Source organism: Mustelus asterias, chromosome 10 (genome assembly GCF_964213995.1).
Source record: "Mustelus asterias chromosome 10, sMusAst1.hap1.1, whole genome shotgun sequence".
In the NCBI taxonomy this organism is placed as follows: Eukaryota; Metazoa; Chordata; class Chondrichthyes; order Carcharhiniformes; family Triakidae; genus Mustelus; species Mustelus asterias.
In genome coordinates, this window is record NC_135810.1 from 83,696,914 (window position 1) to 83,715,779 (window position 18,866).

General features: G+C 41.2%; 1 protein-coding gene across 1 annotated transcript in view; it reads left to right on the forward strand.

The window, feature by feature from the left end:
• The window catches only part of ddx10 (DEAD (Asp-Glu-Ala-Asp) box polypeptide 10), a 242,134-nt gene extending 228,372 nt beyond the window's left edge, over positions 1-13,762 (forward strand). The window contains exon 18 of the mRNA XM_078222065.1: positions 12,996-13,762. Within this exon, the coding sequence (XP_078078191.1) occupies positions 12,996-13,200 (205 nt within the window). The 3' untranslated portion in view covers positions 13,201-13,762. The remainder of the gene's footprint in view (positions 1-12,995) is intronic.
• The last annotated feature ends 5,104 nt before the right edge of the window (positions 13,763-18,866 follow it).

Consider the following 18,866-nt stretch of genomic DNA (forward strand, 5'->3'; position numbering starts at 1 on the left):
CTAACAAGACCATTCAGCTCCAAATGTGTATAGATCCTATCCCTAAGAATCTTTTCCAACAATTTCACTATCACTGATGTAAGGCTCACTCGCCTATATTTACTCCGGTTATCCTTGATACCCTTCTTAAATCACGGGACAACATTGGCTATCCTCCAATCCTCTGGGACCTTGCCTGGGGCCAATGAGGAAACAAAGATCAAACAAAGGAAACAAAGGCCCAGCAATTTCCTCCTTTGTCTCCCTCAGTAATCTGGGATAGATACCATCTGGCCCTGGGGATTTGTCTACCTTAATACTTTTTAATACACCTAACACTTCCTCCCTTGTAATGATGACTTGCTCTTGAGGGTTTACATACCCCTCCGAGACACCATCAGTCAACATGTCCCTCTGCTTTGTGAACACCGATGCAAAGTACTCATTAAGGATCTCACCCACTTTCTTTGGTTCTATGCATAATTTCCCTCCTTTGTCCCTGAGTGGATCAACTCTTTCTCTAGCTACCCTCTTGTTCCTATTGTACGTATAAAATGCCTCGGGATTCTCCTTAACCGTGCCTGTCAAGGACATTTTGTGACCCCTTTTTGCTGTCCTAACTCCCTTTTTGAGTTTTCTATTTTCCTTGAATTCTTCAAGTGCTTCATCTGTTTTTAGTCACCGAGACCTTTTTCTTTTTGACTAGACTCACAATTTCCCTGATCATCCACGGTTCCCGAATCCTAACTTCCCTGTCCTTCCTTTTCACAGGCACATGCCTGTCCTGTGCTCTGATCAACTGCTCCTTAAAAGACTCCCACATGCCAGATGTGGGTTTACCCTCAAACAGCCTCTCCCAAACAACAGCCTCCAAATCCTGCCTAATCCGGTTGTCGTTAGCCTTCCCCCAATTTAGTACATTAACCCAAGGATAACACTTGTCCTTTTCCATGAGTATCCAAAAACTTACGGAATTGTGGTCACTGTTCATCACGTGTTCCACTACTCAACTTTGACCTGGCTGAGCTCATTCTCTAGTACCAGGTCCAGTCTAGCCTCTTCTCTAGTCGGACTATCTACATTTTGTTCCAAAAAACCTTCCTGGACACACTTAACAAATGCCTCACCATCCAGACCCCTACCCTAAGGGATTTCCAGTCAATATGAGGAAAATGAAAGTCTCCCATTACAACAACCCTACTATTTCTACATCTGTCCAGAATCTGCTTACACATCTGTTCTCCAACTTCCCGTGGGCTGTTGGGAGGCCCCATCATAGTGACTGCCCCCTTCCTGTTTTTGAGTCGACCCACAGTTTCTTGTTGCATGATTCTTCCAAGGTGTCCTCCCTCTGTACAGCTGTAATATGTTCTGTAATCAGTATTGCAACTCCGCCATCTCTTTTGCCTTCCCCTCTGTCTCGCCTAAAACACCCAGAACATTTAGCTGCCAGTCCTGTCCCTCTTTTAACCAAGTCTCTGTAACTGCAACCACATCCAAGTTCTGCACATGAATCAAGGCTCTAAGTTCACTTGTCTTACCTGTTATACTCCTTGCATTGGAGCAGATACACTCCAGACCTCCAGGCCCACTGAGTTTGATCTCCCTCAGCCTACTTTTTCTCTTAGCTAGCCTGGCCTTGGTCCCATGCTCATCCCCAGTTTCTACACTTGCTGACCCCTCTGCCACACTAGTTTAAACCCACCCGATCCACACTAGCAAATCTCCCAGCCAGGATATTGGTGCCCTCCAGTTCAGGTGTAACCCGTCCTTGTACAGGCCCTACCTTCCCTGAAAGACATCCCAATGATCCACAAATCAGAAGCCCTCCCTCCTGCACCAGTTCTTTAGCCACGTGTTCAGCTGCACTATCTCTCTGTTTCTAGCCTCACTAGCACATGGCACGGGGAGTAATCCTGAGATTGCTACCCTAGAGGTCCTGCTTTTTAATCTTCTACCTAACTCCCTAAATTGCCATTGCAGGACTTCGCTACTTTTTCTATCTGTATCATTCATGCCAATGTGGACAATCACATCTGACTGATCTCCCACTCGTTTTAGGATACTTTGTACCAGCTCAGAGACATCCAGGACCCTGGCACCAGGGAGGCAAACTACCATCCTGGAGTCCATTTCGTGGCCACCGAAGCACCTATCTGTGCCCCTGACTATTGAATTCCCTACCACTATTACTTTGTTACACTTTGTACCCCACCTCTGTGCAGCAGAGCTAGCTGTGGTACCTTCGCTTTGGCCACTGCTGTTGCTGTCCACTGATGGACCTTCCTCCTCATCAGTATCCAAGACAGCATACTTGTTAGATAGGGGGACAGCCATAAGGGACCCCTGCACTGGCTGCCTACCCAGTCTGCCGGTCACCCATCTATCTTCCTGCATCTTGGGTGTGACCACATCTCTAGCTATTATCTACAACAATTTCAGCTAATTGTGTGCTCCTCAGTGCTTCCAGCTGCTGTTCTAACCGATCCATGTGTTCGGTGAGCATTTGCAACTGGATACACTTCCCACAGATGTAGACCTCAGGGACACGTGAAGTGTCCATGATACCCCACATCTTGCAGGAGTAGCACACAACCCTGCCACTTGACATCTCTCTCCCTCTATTGGTTGTGAGATTAAAAACTAAATACTAGTTAGGCACTTAAAAATTACTGCTGCTGCTCTCACGATTAGGCCCCCTAAAATTAGTGAACTCGAGCAAGTGAATTTTTTTTTAAAGACATGATAGTTTCACTGACAAATAATCGTTCTGAGATTGAAAATCAACTTTCAAAGCCAAGAAGGATTGGGGGAATCAGGAGGGTGGGGGAGGATTGTGGGGGGCAGGAAAGTGGAGTTGAGGCAATAATCAAATCAGTCATGATGTTATCGAATGGTGGAGCATTCCAGAGGGGCCAAATAGCCTATTCCTCCTAATTCTTATGTTCTTGTGGGTCTCTGCATAACTCAGTGAGGATTCTTCAATCTGAGCTAAAGCTCATGGTGTAGGGGGTAACATACTGGCATAGCTAGAAGATTGGCTAGTTAACAGAAACTGTTGGCATAAATGGGTCTTTTTCTGGTAGAATATGACAAGTGGTGTGCCACAGGGATCAGTGTTGGGGCCTCAACCTTTTACAATTGATATAAATGACTTGGATGAAGGGACTGAAGGAATGGTTACTTGACGGCACAAACCTAGGTAGGAAAGTAAATTGTGAAGAGGACATAGGGAGGATACAATGGGACATAGATAATTTAAGTGAGTGGGCAAAAATCTGGCAAATGGAGCATAATGTGGGCTAATGTGAAATTGCCCATTTTGGCAGGAAGAATAAGAAAGAAATGATTAACTAAATGGGTGAAAGATTGCAGTAGTTTGAGATTCAAAGGGATCTGTGTGTCCGAGTGCATGAATCACAAAAGACTTAGATACAGGTACAGCAAGTAATTAGGAAAGTTAATGGAATGTTATCATTTATTGTGAGGAGAATTGAATACAGAAGTGGGAGGTTACGCTTCAATTGTACAGGGCATTAGTGAGCCCATATCTGGAGTATTGTGTATAGTATTGGTAGTCTTATTTAAGAAAAGATGTAAATACATTAGAAGCAGTTCAGAGAAGGTTTACTAGACTAATACCAGGAATGGGTGAGTTACCTTAAGAGCGAGGATTGGAGAGGTTAGGTTGAGTTTAGAAGAGATTAGGAAAAGTAAGGAGTGACTTGATTGAAACCTTTAAAATCCTGAGGGGTCTTCACAGGGTGGATGTGGTGAGGATATTCCCTCTTGTTGGAGAGTCTAGAACTAAAGGTCCACTGTTTAAGGATAAATGGTTGTTTATTTAAGACAAAGATTAGGAGAATTTTTTTCTCAGAGGATTGAGAGTCTCTGGAACTCTCTTCCTCAAAAGGCAATGGAAGCAAAGTCTTTGAATATTTTTAAAGCAGAACTAAATAGATTCTTGATTAACAAGGGGGTAGAAGGTTATTGGAGGTAGGCAGGAATGTGGGGATGAGATTACAATCAGGTCAGCCATGATCTTATTGAATGGTGAGCAGGCTCAAGGGGCCGAGTGGCCTGGCTCGAGGGGCCGAGTGGCCTGCCCCTGCTCCTAATTCTTAAGTATGTTTGTACGTATGTAGATATCTGTATATTTTTTAAAAATAGAATGAAAAGTAAAAATTGAGGAGCTTGCTATCTATTAAGCAATGGTTAATGTAAGAAAGTAGCCTTCTAAAATATAAATTCTAGTCCTTAAAATATTTAAAAAATTAAACTCCATATTTTACATTGTTTTGAAGAATAGGTGGTGATGAATGCTACGTGAGCAAGTGAGCTAGCTGAGTGGGCAGCCCATGGGGTATAGTCAGCAATGTGATATCATTTGAGCCTGCAGTGACTGTTGCAGGCATTTCACCAGAGTGTTGTTGTTTTATGAAGACAGAAGAGCTTTAGTATTCCTATCAGACTAGCCAGTAAAATTGACATTCCTATTTGAAGCATTTATATAAAGCCAACCAACCGGCTGCTTAATTGTCAACAACAGCTTACATTAAAGGCACTATATAAATATATTAAAACATTCCAAGGCCCTTCACAGGGGCACTATAAAAGAAAATATAGCACCAAGCCACGTAAGGAGATGTTGAGTCAGATGACAGGCTTCCTGAAATTCCCCAATCTCCGAGAATGATGGTGATGTCAAGTGTATGCAGTACAGAACTCTATACCTGCAAGGTAATTTTTTTAAAAATCCTTTACTAGATTATTTACTCAACAATATATTTGGGAATACTTGATCCTGAGTGTGTTAGCCTGAAACATTCTGAACTATTTAAAAAGAAACATTTGTATTGATTGTCAGTTTTAAACTATTTCCAGCCTTTCTCATTTAAGCATTGCCCAAAAAAATGAGTATCTTCTCTGTCGCTAAATGTTTCTACCTCTATCTTAATTTGATCTTCTATTCTAACGTAATGCAAAATACATTGGGATCAATTGTGAATATACTTTCTCATTGTTTTCTGTACTTACAGGGAGATGATATTCCTTGGGTACACTGTAATGTAGTGTTTTCCTCCTTGTGAATATAATTTCGGCATTCCAGTAATCAACCATGCCTCAACCTCGTGTATAGTAATTGTGGTGGGAGGATTTGTCAAATTTACTGAGTAACAATTGTTCAGGTTGATTTATTTACCCGCAGCTTGATGAACACATCCTTTGAGTTTAGTAGTGAGGAAACCAGGTAAACAAATGTAAGTCAGTCAATGTATATTCTAGCAATTTTTGTCCCGTTTCAGGAGAACATTTTTAAAAAATAAAACTAAGTTGTTCATTATTTGACATGCATTATTTTGGAAGATTCCTTTGGGTTCTTTTATCCTGTGTGCAGTTCTTGTACATCTTGAACAGCAATTCTGAGGGAAAGAGAGAAGGAGAACCAATCCATCTCTACCACCCAATATTAAACCCTGGCCTCTGCCCTCCATAGACTGTGCTACCAACCAGACTCCAATAGCACAGAAACATTCAGGTTTTGTGAGTTTGATCATTTAGATCCGGAACATTGGAGTGGCACTTTGTTGCTGTGCTTTTGGGTAAACCACAAAGAAAAGTTTTTTTTTAATCCTCTGGTCTCCTTTTGCTGCTTCTCTAACAGCAACTGATCAGTCGGGCCTTTGCGCTTTTGTACATCTCTGCGTTCTGTAAATGTGCCTTATGCTGGCAACAAGGCAGCTGAAATGGGCAGCTGGTGACATCATCCTGCCAGTCTGACCTCTGACTCTGGACTGAAGAGAGATGAGTGCGAGAGTTTTCCATTCTATTCCCATTGGACAGAAACAAATGAAAATTCCAACCCCTGCAGCCAACACATTCCCAGTTTTGCGCTCCAAAGTGCACAAATTTCTGGGCATTGTTTTTTGACATACTAAGAACAACTTGCTTAAGGCCCAGACAGCTGAAAGTACAGCCACCAATCACCAGGGTGGTGGAAATTGCGAGGCTAAAATTGGAGGAGAGCAGGTATCTTTTGGAGGGTTTTAAGGCTGGAGTATGTCATAGAGATGAGGAGGGTTGAATCCATGGAAAGTGCTGAATACGTGGATGAGAATTTTTAAATTGAGGCACTGCCACACTGGAGCCAGTGTGAGTGAGTGAGCTTGGAACTGATGGTGAACAGGACCTTGTGTGAGTCAGGATAGGGACGTCAAGGTTTCGGATGGGATGAGGTTCATGGGAGATTTTGAAAGGTGGGAGATCAGCCAGGAGAGCAGTGGGATATTTGAGTAGGAATGATGAGGAGCTGAGATGGTGATAGTACAAAGTTATTGGGAAACTAAGGTTGTTGCAGAAATCAATTTTCAGAAGATTTTCTTGAGAAAATGTGTTGTTTTTCCTTAATGAGTTTATGTTGATGTTTGTTAAATCTTCACTGAACATTCTTGTGCTTGGCTCCATCGAAAGGTTATGGCAGAGAAACCCATTATGTCTGTACTGGTTGAAAAAGAAAACATTTTTAAAAAGCTAGCTGCTCATTTCAATCCTACCTTCCAGCACCTGGTCCATAGTCTTGCAGTTTCAGCACTTTGAGTGCAGATCCAGGTACCTATAAAATGAGCTGAGGGTTTCAGCCTCAATCACCAAACCAGGCAGCGATTTCCAAGCATCCACCAACCTTTGGGTGAAAAACGCCTTTCCTAATGCCCCCTCTCCCCCCAAATCACCTGAAATCTGTGCCTCTGGTAATTGACCTCGGCTGTGGAACAGGTCTTTCCTATCTAGTGTCTCTAGGCCCTCATAATTTATTTAGTAATTATTTATTATTCATTTAGTACTTATTTGAAGCAGTTAACATAATTCAGTAGAGTGAATTGTTTATTTTTAGTATGAATGTACTAGTATGAATTAGTCTTTTATGATGTGGTGTATATGAACTTCCAAACAAAGAACGTTTGACAATGTGCCAAATAACTTGCCAGCAGAGTTAAAACTCATGGAATAAAACAAGCAGCGGCAACATCAATACAGAGTTAGCCGAGTGACAGGAAATAAAGTAGTAGTTAAATGGTTGTTTCTTGAACTGGAGGGATGTATATTGTGTGGTTCCACAGGGATTGGTGCCAGATCACTACTTTCCTTGATATTTATTAATGATCTAGACTTGAGCACAATTTCAAAATTTGCAAATAGCAAAAAATGTGAAAGTATTGTGAACAGTGAAGATAGTGAAGACCTTCAAGGGAACATAACAAAGACTGGTTGAATGGGCAGCCATGTGAAAGATGACATTTAACATGGAAGAGTGTGAAGTGATACATATAGGAAAAATTAGGAGAGATAATAGAAGATGAAGGTTGCAAATTTAAAGGAAGTGCAGGAACAGAGAGACCTGGGGGTATATGTGCAAAAAATCATTGGCAGCAGAGCAAGCTGAGAAAGCAGTTAATAAACCATCTGGGAACCTGGGTTTTATAAGTAGAGCACAGTAAGAAGTCTCACAACACCAGGTTAAAGTCCAACAGGTTTATTTGGTACCACGAGCTTTCGGAGCGCTGCTCTTTCATTAGGTGAGTCCTGGTGAGCAGTGCTCCGAAAGTTCATGATACCAAATAAACCTGTTGGATTTTAGCCTGGTGTTGTGAGACTTCTTACTGTGCCCACCCCAATCCACCGCTGGCATCTCCACATTATTTCTAAATAGAGACATGAAATGCAAATGCAAGGAAGTTATGGTGAACCTTTATAAAACGCTCACCTAACCTTATCCGGCGTATTGTGTGCAATTCTGAGCATCACTATTCAGGAAGAAGTTGAAAGTTTTAGAGAGGGCACAGAAAATATCTAGAAGGATGTTTCCAGGGATGAGGAACTTCAGTTATGTGGATAGATTGAAGAGGTAGACCTGTTCTCCTTAGGGAACTGAAGATTGCGAGGAGATTTAATAGAGGTGTTCAAAATCATGAGGCTGTAAACAGTAGGTAGAGCGAAACAATTAGTGGAAGGCCTGAGAAGCCGAGGTGAATGGCAAAAGATCCTATGACAATCTGAGGAAGAAGAATTTGATGCAGCGAATGGCTAAGATCTGGAATGTGCTGCCTGAGTGGAGGCAAGTTCACAGTTATGGCTTTCAAAATGGAATTGGAGAGGAACCCAAAGAGAAAATTTGCAGGACCATGAGGAAAGGGCAGAGGCCTGGGACCAGCTGATTTACTCTTCCAGAGGGCTAGCAGAGATGCACAACAGGCTGAGTGGCATCCTTCTGTTGCTGTAACTGTTTTATGATTGTAAGCGTTAATAGGTGGGGGAGATTTTAAAAAAAAATTCCTTATTAACTAATTTCATAATAATACCACTCCAATTTTTGCAAGTGATGCAAATTGATCAAATAATTTAAAAGCATATTTAGAATATGTTATATTCTATATAACATTTAAAAGTAATCTGAGCTACCCTATTGCAAAAGCAACACTGATGCCTGACAAAGCACCTAAATGGAAAAAAGGAACCAGTTCACTCTAATCTTTGTAAACAAAATCAATATTTTAAAGAGAATTTTATTGCTGGACATTTATAATTCACAGTTTATATATTTTGATATTGAATGTTTTTTTATTTTTTCAGATTTTTTTAAACCTGCTTCAATTTTTAACTTTGCATCAATACAATTCTTGGCTTCCTATAAAATGAGATAGTGGGTGCTGAATGTCAAATAAGTAACCTACTGCTTAAGTTTAGACAGAGGTGATTAACGCTCAGGAGAAAGCCGCAATAGCATTTACAGCTAGAAAGGTGACATCTGTGTGTGACTTTAGTGAATTCATTGTGAAAGTTGCCATTGAGTTTGGAGAGGTTGTAGTGATATATTTTCAATCACTTCATTGGTAATGGGAACAATGGATCTGTCGGGCTTCACGGGAGGAGAATTAACAGCTTAAGGTGTTGGAGATGAAGTTAACAAAGATACATTTTCAGTGTTGAAATATTCCTCAATGTTCTACTCACCCCCTCCTCATTTATGTGACGAATCATTCTGGAGCAGAGCATCTCGAGTCCGTGCTGTCAATTATCAAAAGCGTCTGAAAATGCTTTGCATCATAACTTGTATTTAACTGTCAGGTGATAACTGTGTAGTGAGAGCAATCTGAGAACTCAACTCACTGCAGTACCAACAATCTATCTCCTTAAAGAGATTTAAGGACTGAGAAAAGCAAGAATGATTGAGAAGGTGGGTGAGTTAGTCCAATCAAGTGCAGAAAGAGAAATATAGAGAGGGAAAGAAAAGATTGAATTAAGAGAGAGAAAACAGAGACAGATTTGATGTGTGTGCTTTCAGAGGTCAGTGTAACCAGTGTTGCTGAGCTATTCTTTTTTGTGTATATTTAAATTTAAAAAGGTTTAAATTTTACAAATTATATTTGTCAAGCTGAGAAGTTCAAAGCAAGTTGTCAGGCGGTTAATTCTATGGGATGTCAGTATTTTTGTATAGCGATTGGATTCTGTAAGCATGTCCTGTAAGTATGTAAAACTGCACTTGCATTGGGTGACATTGATATTGGCAATAATTGACAGTCTAACATCTGAAACTGACTAAAATAGTGTTTTTGTACACAAGTATCAAGGTCCATTACATTTTGAATCGATTTTCAGATGTCAGCAAATTGCTAAATATAGTCAATACAGGAGAATTGCCAGAGAAGCACAGACAAACTTGCAGAATGGGTGTGTAATTGGTAAATTAACTTCAGTATGGATGGATACTGCCATGTGTTAATACTGATATAAAAGCACTAATCACTCAAGGGATTTTGTAAACATGCTGTGGATTCATTTATTAATTCTAGGCACATGTGGATGGACAAAAAGCTTGAGGGCAGCAGAGATGCAGAGCTGTGTCTGCGCACTGCTCCAGGCTGAAGTGAAACTGCAACAGAATCACATGACACACTTCTCTGGGAAATCATTTCAAGGCATATTACAACATCCCCCTTTCTTTTTAAATATACTCTTTCCCTTTCCAAAGGAGTATAACTATTTATAATGCATGTTCTTCTTCAGTTACCATCACATAAGTGCACTGAACAGATGAGTCTGAGAGTCTCTAAAGTGTAGAGGTAATCTGATGGTACACCCAGATCGTATGATGGTAACTTTGGTCCAAACTGGAGTGTTTCCCCATTTTCAAAGGGCGCTCAATCTCCACGTTCAGAGGTCTCCCTCCTCCCCACCACAGAAATTGCGAACCACCGCTGACATGAGAGCACTCCCAACCCATCAGGAAAAAGGGGCATCCTTCCCTACTACTAAAATAATGGGTTGTGTGGTTTCTCCCCCCCCCCCCCCCCCCCCCCCCCAATGCAGGAGCCTTGGCATTGACACCCTAGCCTGGTGCATTGGACCCCAAGGGGGGTCAAGTAGCTAAGCACAATGACCATGTGCCCTCTGCTGCCAGACTGTGGAGGGAGGGTCCCCCAAGGGCCCTGGGGGGTTGGGTAACCTAGGGGCAAGGGTTGAATTTGGTACTTTCCCCTGGGATGAGAGTCTGTCCTTCTAGCTCTGGGAAACCTGAATATCACTCCTGGCATGGTGATTTCAGACATCTCACTGATCAAAGACTTCATTCTGGTCTGTGGACTGTGAAAACTTGGAAGTGGGCTGGTCACCTTAATCTCCATGTCCTCTGGGCACCTGGCAGGCCTTCAAATCCCAACGGCACTCCATTCAGCAGAAATGACTCTCAAGAAGCTGCATGTGTGTGAAGACCCCTTTCAAGGCCCCTGACTAATATAAATCAGTTACTTTCACCATGGGGGGGGGGGGGGGGTGAGGGGATTCCCTTCTCCACAGCTGCTCAGTCAGCCACATTCTTTTAACACAGCATTTATTTCAAGTGTCTGAGGTTTCACAGAAAGCTGAAAGCCTTTGAAATACTTTCAAACCCTTTAAAAAGCCATGTTTCCCTTCAATTTCAGTCTAATCCTTTTAATTCTTTGATTGACAGCCTAATGGTTTTTAGACAGCATGCAGTCAGGTCTATTTGTTTATCTTTCCCTTCATGGTTGGATCCATTTCAAGTAACCTAACTACAATGTTTACACAAAAGAGGAAGTGAAAAGCCCTCAGCTGCTTTGAAGTTGCCTGCAGTGTGACCATAAGCAGCTGAAGGCAATTTCAAAGCAGCTAAGTGCTTTTCAGTTCCTCTTTTGTGTAAATGTTACAGTTAGAAGCAATGGTGCTTTGTGTGTAATGACTTCATAGAATCTTAGTTCTGGACAAATCTTTGTGACCTCAGTTGGTTGCCACCTACCTTCTGCGAGATCCTGCGTATGAACTTGACTCAGCTGTAAACTTGGCAATTCTGTACCTGAATTTTTATTATGCATTTTGATCATATTCTCTTGTAGCTTTAAGCATTGCTTTCTAGTTTCTGAGAGAGTAGAATGGGTAGATTGGTACACACTAGTCTGCCAAACACAAGCTCTGCCTGCGATGGAGTAGTTACACCTAGAGGTGTCGCTCTCCGATGCAACATTGCAACGTGTGCATGCAAATTACAACAGGTACAATTTTGGCCAGATGAGCTTGTGGGACAACGGGAGTACAAATGCAGAAATCACTAAAAACAATGGTTCTGGTTAGTAAGACCACAAAGAGTTAGCAAAACACTGGGTTCACTTCTTGAGGGATAGCACTGAAAAGCAGAGATGTTTGACTTCCATTGAACATCCATTGGATCACCCTTGGAGAACTTTGACTAGGTTCTCCATGATATACAAAGGATATAGAGACACTGGCAAAGGTTCAAAACAGATTTACTTGAATGATACCAGGCCTGAGCAATGAAAAATTGAACAGGCATAAAGAAAAAGAGAGGGATGGCCTGATGGAGGTCTTTAGGACTGTGAAAGGATTTGAGCTCGGAGGTGTATGGAAGGTGTTTCCACTTGCATGGAGGACCAACAATTGGGACTATAAAAATAAAGTGGTCACAACAAATCCAGCAGGGAATCGAGGAGAAAGCCATTCACCCAACGAGTGGTAAAAATGTTGAAACCTCCAACAAGAGGGAGTTGGGGCTTCCAGCATTGAATTCACTGAAAGGGAAGTTAATTAAACAGCTGAAGAAGCAGAGGAGGTTATGCGAATAGTTAGCTGAAGATGGATGGGAAGAAACTCATGTGGAACATAAACTTTGGCATAGAGCTGTTGGACAAAAGGCCTGTTTCTGCACTGCAAATAGGCAGCTAGGTGGTTAACCATGATGCAACAAAGATCCGAGGCATCTCTTCCCATTAGAGAGACAGTCAGCTGTGTAGATTGAAGAAGACCACTCTGCATCAAGCATGGGCTAAGGAGAGCATTTGCTACCAAATAAACCTGTTGGACTTTAACCTGGTGTTGTTAAAGTTCTTACTAAGGAAAGGAGGCAGGCCCCTCTGAACTACCACAGCTGATATATTGGATATTGATATACAGGATTGAACCTGTGCTATTGGCATTGTTCTGCATCACACTATGGCCATCTAGCTAGCTGAGCTGACTGACCCTCTGTGCTGTAAGCACTGTGCATTATGTATTGTAACAGGCTGACTTTATTCAGACAGAATATCTATTTTGCACCATGAATTACTTTATTAATTGCCAATGATTCCTGATTGCATGTGCATTTGCTGCAGAAAGTATAATCAATCTTTGTTTTTGTGGATGCATTAGCGCCATAATTTGTGTGGGACTGTATGAATTGAAAGTAATATTTAATGGTCAGTCTGCCTAACAAGCTGAAGGCAGGAATGAATTAGCAGCTTAATTAAGTTTCTTCACAGGGGTGGCAATAGCTGAGTCCTGATATTGGTTACCTCCTTTGTGCCACTCAGAGATTACCTTCCTTTCAGTATGCTAAAATTCACCTTCCAAATTAAATAATTGATTCGCATTGTAATATAGATAATTTATTGCTGTGCTTAAAGACTTGCCATTGATTTTTTTTTCTCATTTCTCTATCTTAAATGCAGCAAACTGGCTGAAGGGAAATTCAAAAGGAAGAGAGATGACAGCTGCAGCAGCAGTGACGAATGTGAAGAGATGATAGCGGCTCAGAAGGGGAAGAGGAGAATGAAGTCTGAAATGGACTCTGATGAGCACAGGCCGTTGGACACGGGTCTGTCTTTGGCTGAGGATGAGGAGCTGGTGCTTCATCTGTTGAACAGCAGAAACTAATTGCAGTCCCAAGGCGGTTTTCTGGGTCAGTCCTTTTACTGTGCTGACCACGTTCATGCTATTGCAATCAAAGCAGAGCAGGTGGTCCCTGTCTGACAGTGATGAATGCTTTCTGAACAGGTTTCTGCAGATCTGTAGCTGACTGCCAAGACACTGTCTGCATCACAGCAGTAGTGAAAAATCTTGTAACCCTTCAGTCGACACTGAAACTTGGGTTTTTCCAGATAACTTTTCTCATTAAATTGTCTGATTCATCGAATTGACAGTTTGTTATAAATGTTTTAATTCCAAGCAGCTTATAAATGGTTTCAGATATGAAGAGTATCTGAGAAAATTAAGTCAGCTGTCAGTAAGTTGTAATAGGTTCCTGTGCGTGTGCACATTCTGCATGATTGAAGCAACCAATCAGTTTCTCTATAATAAAGTAACATTCACACACGGGTGTTAGCTTGCAGCTGGAAACTAAAATGAACTGGACGTAGGCAAGTCTGATATTAATTTTCTGAACTATTTGTTGGGGCAAAAATGTGTCAGAAATAAAAGGTTTTATTTGTGCAGTTTAGTGCTTTGTACTCCCAATTTATTTAGTCTGCCCTGTTCATGCACAGCCTTGATCCAATATCTACTTGTTATAATGGATCTTTTGTTATTTCGCTTCCTGTTATCGTTCCCTGAAAATGAAATGAAGTTAACACATGGTTCTGTAAGTCAACTTTCAGTAATATCGATATCACACATTCCTAGGGTTTCCATATTATAACCTTGTCAGCAAATGGGCCTGATAAAGGTGCATGGGCAGCAGATCTACAAATTAATAATGCTATTTTGTGTTTGCAGTACCATTGATATTTTTGCATGATAATGGTAAAGTACTTGTAAGATTTTGCAACCAAAATAGTGGCGACATGGTGGCACAGTGGTTAGCACTGTTACCTTTACAGTACCAGGGACCTGGGTTCAATTCCATCCTTGGGTGGCTGTCTGCATGGTTTTCCTCCGGTTCCCTCCCACACTCCAAAGATGTGCAGGTTAGGTGGATTGGCCATGCTAAATTGTCCTTTAGTGTCAGGGGGATTAGCAGGGTAATATGTGAGGTTACAGGGATAGGGCCTGGGTGGGATCGTTGTCGGTGAAGGCTCAATGGGCCAAATGGCCTCCTTCTGCACTGTAGGGTTTCTATGATTCTCTGAACTTTTCTCTCTTATGTACAGAGGTTATGATAGAAGAAAAAACAATGGATGCAAAGCAGGAGGGGAAGAAGTGTGAAGATAGGCTGAAACGTACAATAATGCAGTTGACCTAAAGGGATTTCAAATGACTTTTTGAAGACTGGAAGAGATTGGCAGAATGGAATGATTGAGGGAAGCAGTGCCAGAGATTGGACCCTAGTGGTTGGAGAGGCAGCTGCTGAGGGAGAGGCGGAAGTGGGAAGCAAGTTTAAGAGAGCAGAAGTTTTGTAAGAGTGGACATGCTGAGGCAGGGTGGGCAAGGCATGGGAAGCAGTAGGGTTTGAAAACTAAGGTGAGAATCTCGATCAATTTTCTGCTAATGAGGATCTAATGGAGCTCGGCAAAGTGAGATATCATGATGTGGAGATGCCAGCGTTGGACTGGGGTAAACACAGTAAGAAGTCTCACAACACCAGGTTAAAGTCCAACTGGTTTATTTGGTAGCAAAAGCCACGAGCTTTCGGAGCGCTGCTCCTTCATCAGGTAAGTGGGAGTTCTGTTCACAAACCGGGCATATAAAGTCACAAACTCAATCTACAAAATAATGGTTGGAATGTGAGTCTTTAAGCACAGGTTAAAGAGATGTGTATTGTCTCCAGAGCCTGGAGACAATACATATCTCTTTAACCTGTGCTTAACCCTCTCTCCACTCATTGTCTGTACCTTTAAGACTTGATTACCTGTAAAGACTCGCATTCCAGCCATTATTTTGTAAATTGAGTTTGTGTCTTTATATGCCCTGTTTGTGAACAGAACTCCCACTTACCTGGCGAAGGAACAGCGCTCCGAAAGCTCGTGGCTTTTGCTACCAAATAAACCTGGTGTTGTGAGACTTCTTAAAGTGAGATGCGGCAGTTTTGGATTTTGTGTGGTTGGGGTCATGGACAAATGTTCCCTTGTTACTAATTCACCAATTAGTCTGAATAAATTATCATATCTGAAGGATTGACTCAGACCAAATCAGGCCTTTTATGAAAAAGATGTAGATTGTGACTCCAGTAGTGGGGAGTGAGATGACCAGGAACAAACACACATTGTAATGAAGGTGAAAGCTAGAGTCTTAATAATGGGACTAATACAGGGAAGGAAGTTCACTTTGGTTTGAGAGCAATATATTTTGAAAATTTGCATAGATACCATCTAATGCATTTTCTTCCCTTATTTTCTCAAAGATCTATATTAAACTTGTCAGACAGGACTTAATTTTTAACAAATCCATTGAAGCTGTTCTTATTAAGATGTATCTTTCAGGTTGAGTATTAATTTTATCCTGTATTATATCCTCTAATGTTCGGCTAACTGGCTGATACTTCCTTGTTTTATTCCTTTCTCCTTTTTGGCACAATATCCATTTACAAAGAACTCCTTGTATGAATAACTGTGATCTTAAACTCTTGAAAGTGACAGTACTTGGGAACCTTCATTATGATTCCAAAAACATTTGTCAATTCTCGTGACTGTGAAGTCACAAATTGCTGCTATCTCACTACCCCCACCTACTTAGTGACCACATGATGCATATTGTTGTCTCAGTCACTGATATTGCCAGTTTAGTGTTCTTGTGAACTTCACGCACTGCCTTTTCTTTCAGGCACCAACTTTGCCTCCACTAATTCCTGCAAGGTTACCACACAGCCTAACAGTATAATATCTCCAGACGTTCTGAAAGCTCAGGATATTTCAGTTTGTTCAGAGATATTGTGTGACTGTCTGGTCATCTTGAATGAGCAGAGTACCCAGGTCCTCTCCTATTATGCAGGTTCTGCACATCAAAGGCCTCAATGTCTCTTCTGTACTTTAAAATCCTAGCCAGTTTCTTTGGTCTCAGACACACGTAAGCAAGGAGTATCTATACATATTCTTATAAATCCATCTTAGAAATAGTCAGATATTCACCTGTCTTTAAAAAAGTTAATGCTTTTGTTCGGGAATCTGCTTTACGCACCCACTGTTCTATGATATATCGAGTGATTTGCTCAAGTTGAAAGGACTTTGTGTAATTTTAAATAGCCTCTAGACTGCCTTATGGAAATATTGTATGATCATTTCTTGCATGTTTCCCCCTCTGTTTGAGCCAGCAAATAAATCATAGTCGGAGACGGATATTTGATTGTGGCATGTTTATGAAGTTAGAACGCCAGAAACGCAATTTAGATTTAGACTGCTAAAATGGAAAATTCTAGATCATCTTCAAGAACTGAATCCATTTGGTTAAAGCAAAGCAGCATTATAGATGTAATTATCCTTTGGGGTATATTCTATAGACCATCAACTGGATAGAGGGCAACAAATTTGCAAGGAAATTAGAGGTGCAGATACGTTAAAGTAGTTATAATGGTTGACTTTAATTATCCTAATGTAGATCGAGATAGTAATAGTGTTAAGGGAAGAAGGGGGTGGAGGACAAGTTTCAGAAGTGTGTTGAGGAGAATATTCTTGATCAGAATGTTTCAGCCCAAAGAGGATGGAGATATTGGTGGATATGGTCCTTGGGAATGAGGTGAATCCAGTGAATCAGAGGCAGTAGGGGAGCATTTAGGGGACGGTGGTCATTATATCATCAAGTTTAGGTTAATGATCAAAAAGGACAAGGAGCAAACCTAAATAAAAAGATGATTAACTGGTCAATTTCAATGCTGTTAAAGATCTGGCCCAGATAAATTAAATTCAAAGCCTGTGAGGCAAAAGTGTAATGGAGCAATGGGCTGCCTTTAAAGAGGAGCTACTTCATGTACAAGTATAGGAACATTACCATGAGGGGGAAACATAGGACAAGCAAAGGCAGAATTCCCTGGATGATGCAAAAAATGTAGAGTAAGGTAAACCAGAAAAAAAAAATTTAAGACAGGTGTCAAGTTGATAATGCAAGCGAGAACCAGGTTGAATGTAGAAAGTTCAGATGGGAAGAGAAAAGGGAAATGAAGACTGAATGAAAAGAGATGGACAGATACCACAAAAGGGAATCCAAAAGTTATCTTTAGGCATATAAATAATAAAAGGAGAAATTGGGTCAATGTGGGAGCAAAAAGGGGATTTACATATGACAGCAGCAGGCATGGCTGAAGCAAAAATGAGCATCCTTTACAAAGGAAGAAAATGCTGGCCAAAATGGTAATGAAAGAGGAGGCAGGTCAGTCACCAAATGGGATAAAACTTGGATAAAGAAGAGATATTCAGAAAGGCTGATTGTACTGTAAATTGATGGGTCAGATGAAATGTATCTGAGGAGCCTGAAGGAAGTAAGGGTGGAAATTACAGAAGCACTGGCAATAATCTCCCAATGCATCAGTCTCATGGGTGGCGCCAGAGAACTGGGAACTGCAAATTTTACACCCTCGTTCAAAATGGGTGTAAGGTTAAGCCCAAAGTTAAAGGTCAGTCAGTTAACCTTGGTGGTGGGAAAGCTTTTCGAAACACAAATTAACAGAATTTGGGAGCATGTGGAATAATTGAGGAAAGCCAGCATAGATTTGCCGAAGACAAATTGTGTTTAACTAACTTTTGAATTGAGTTTTTTGATAAGCCGACCGATTAGGGTAATGTGGATGAAGTGGTGTAGCAGGGCTTCCAAAAGGTATTTGACAAAGTGCTACAGTATGGGCATATCAGTAAAATCCAAATCCATGGGGCAAATGAGAAAGTGGTGGCGTGGAAATTGACAGAGTGACTTAAAACAGAGAGTAGTGATTGTTTTTCAGATTCTAGGAAAGTATATAGTGGGCTTGGGGGTTGGTATTAGACTTAGATTTGCAGGACACATTTCAAAATTTGTTGACAGCACAAAACTTGGAAGTATTGTAAACTATGAGGAGAATAGTGAAAGACTTCAAAAGGACATAGGATGGTCTTTAGGAACAATGTCAAGAAATTGAAAAGGGTGAAAAAATGTGTACAAATACAGTTCCAGCGATGAAGGACTGGTTACGTGGAGAGTTTGGAAAAACTGGGGCTGCTCCTCTTAGAACATTGAGAGGAGATTTGATAGAGGTGCTTTCAAATTATGAGGGGTCTGGATAGGTAGACAGAGTGAATCATTTGCAAAAAATGTCAATTTAAGATGAATGATATTTTGCCAAAGCAACTGGAGGAAAATATGTTTTACTCCATGAGTGGGTGAGATCTGGAATGCATGCCCGAGGTTGTGGTGGTGATTTCTGAATAATACGTTATTCACCTACTTAATCAAAGCCACCAACAGTACAAAATGCAGTGCGACTTTGAATCCCATCAACCCAAACAAATTGGCATGTTCTTACCTGCAACCACCTTAGATCAGTGGTAGGCATCCTCTGGCCCATCTGGGTTCTGAGTGCAGCCCACGAGACATTTTGTTGACTGTTGTCCACACGCAGGGTTGCCACATTCTGCGGATTTCCGTCCACGTGGTTTTATTTCTGCAGGTTTGACTGAAGTGATGTACACGTAAAGCAAGGCCAA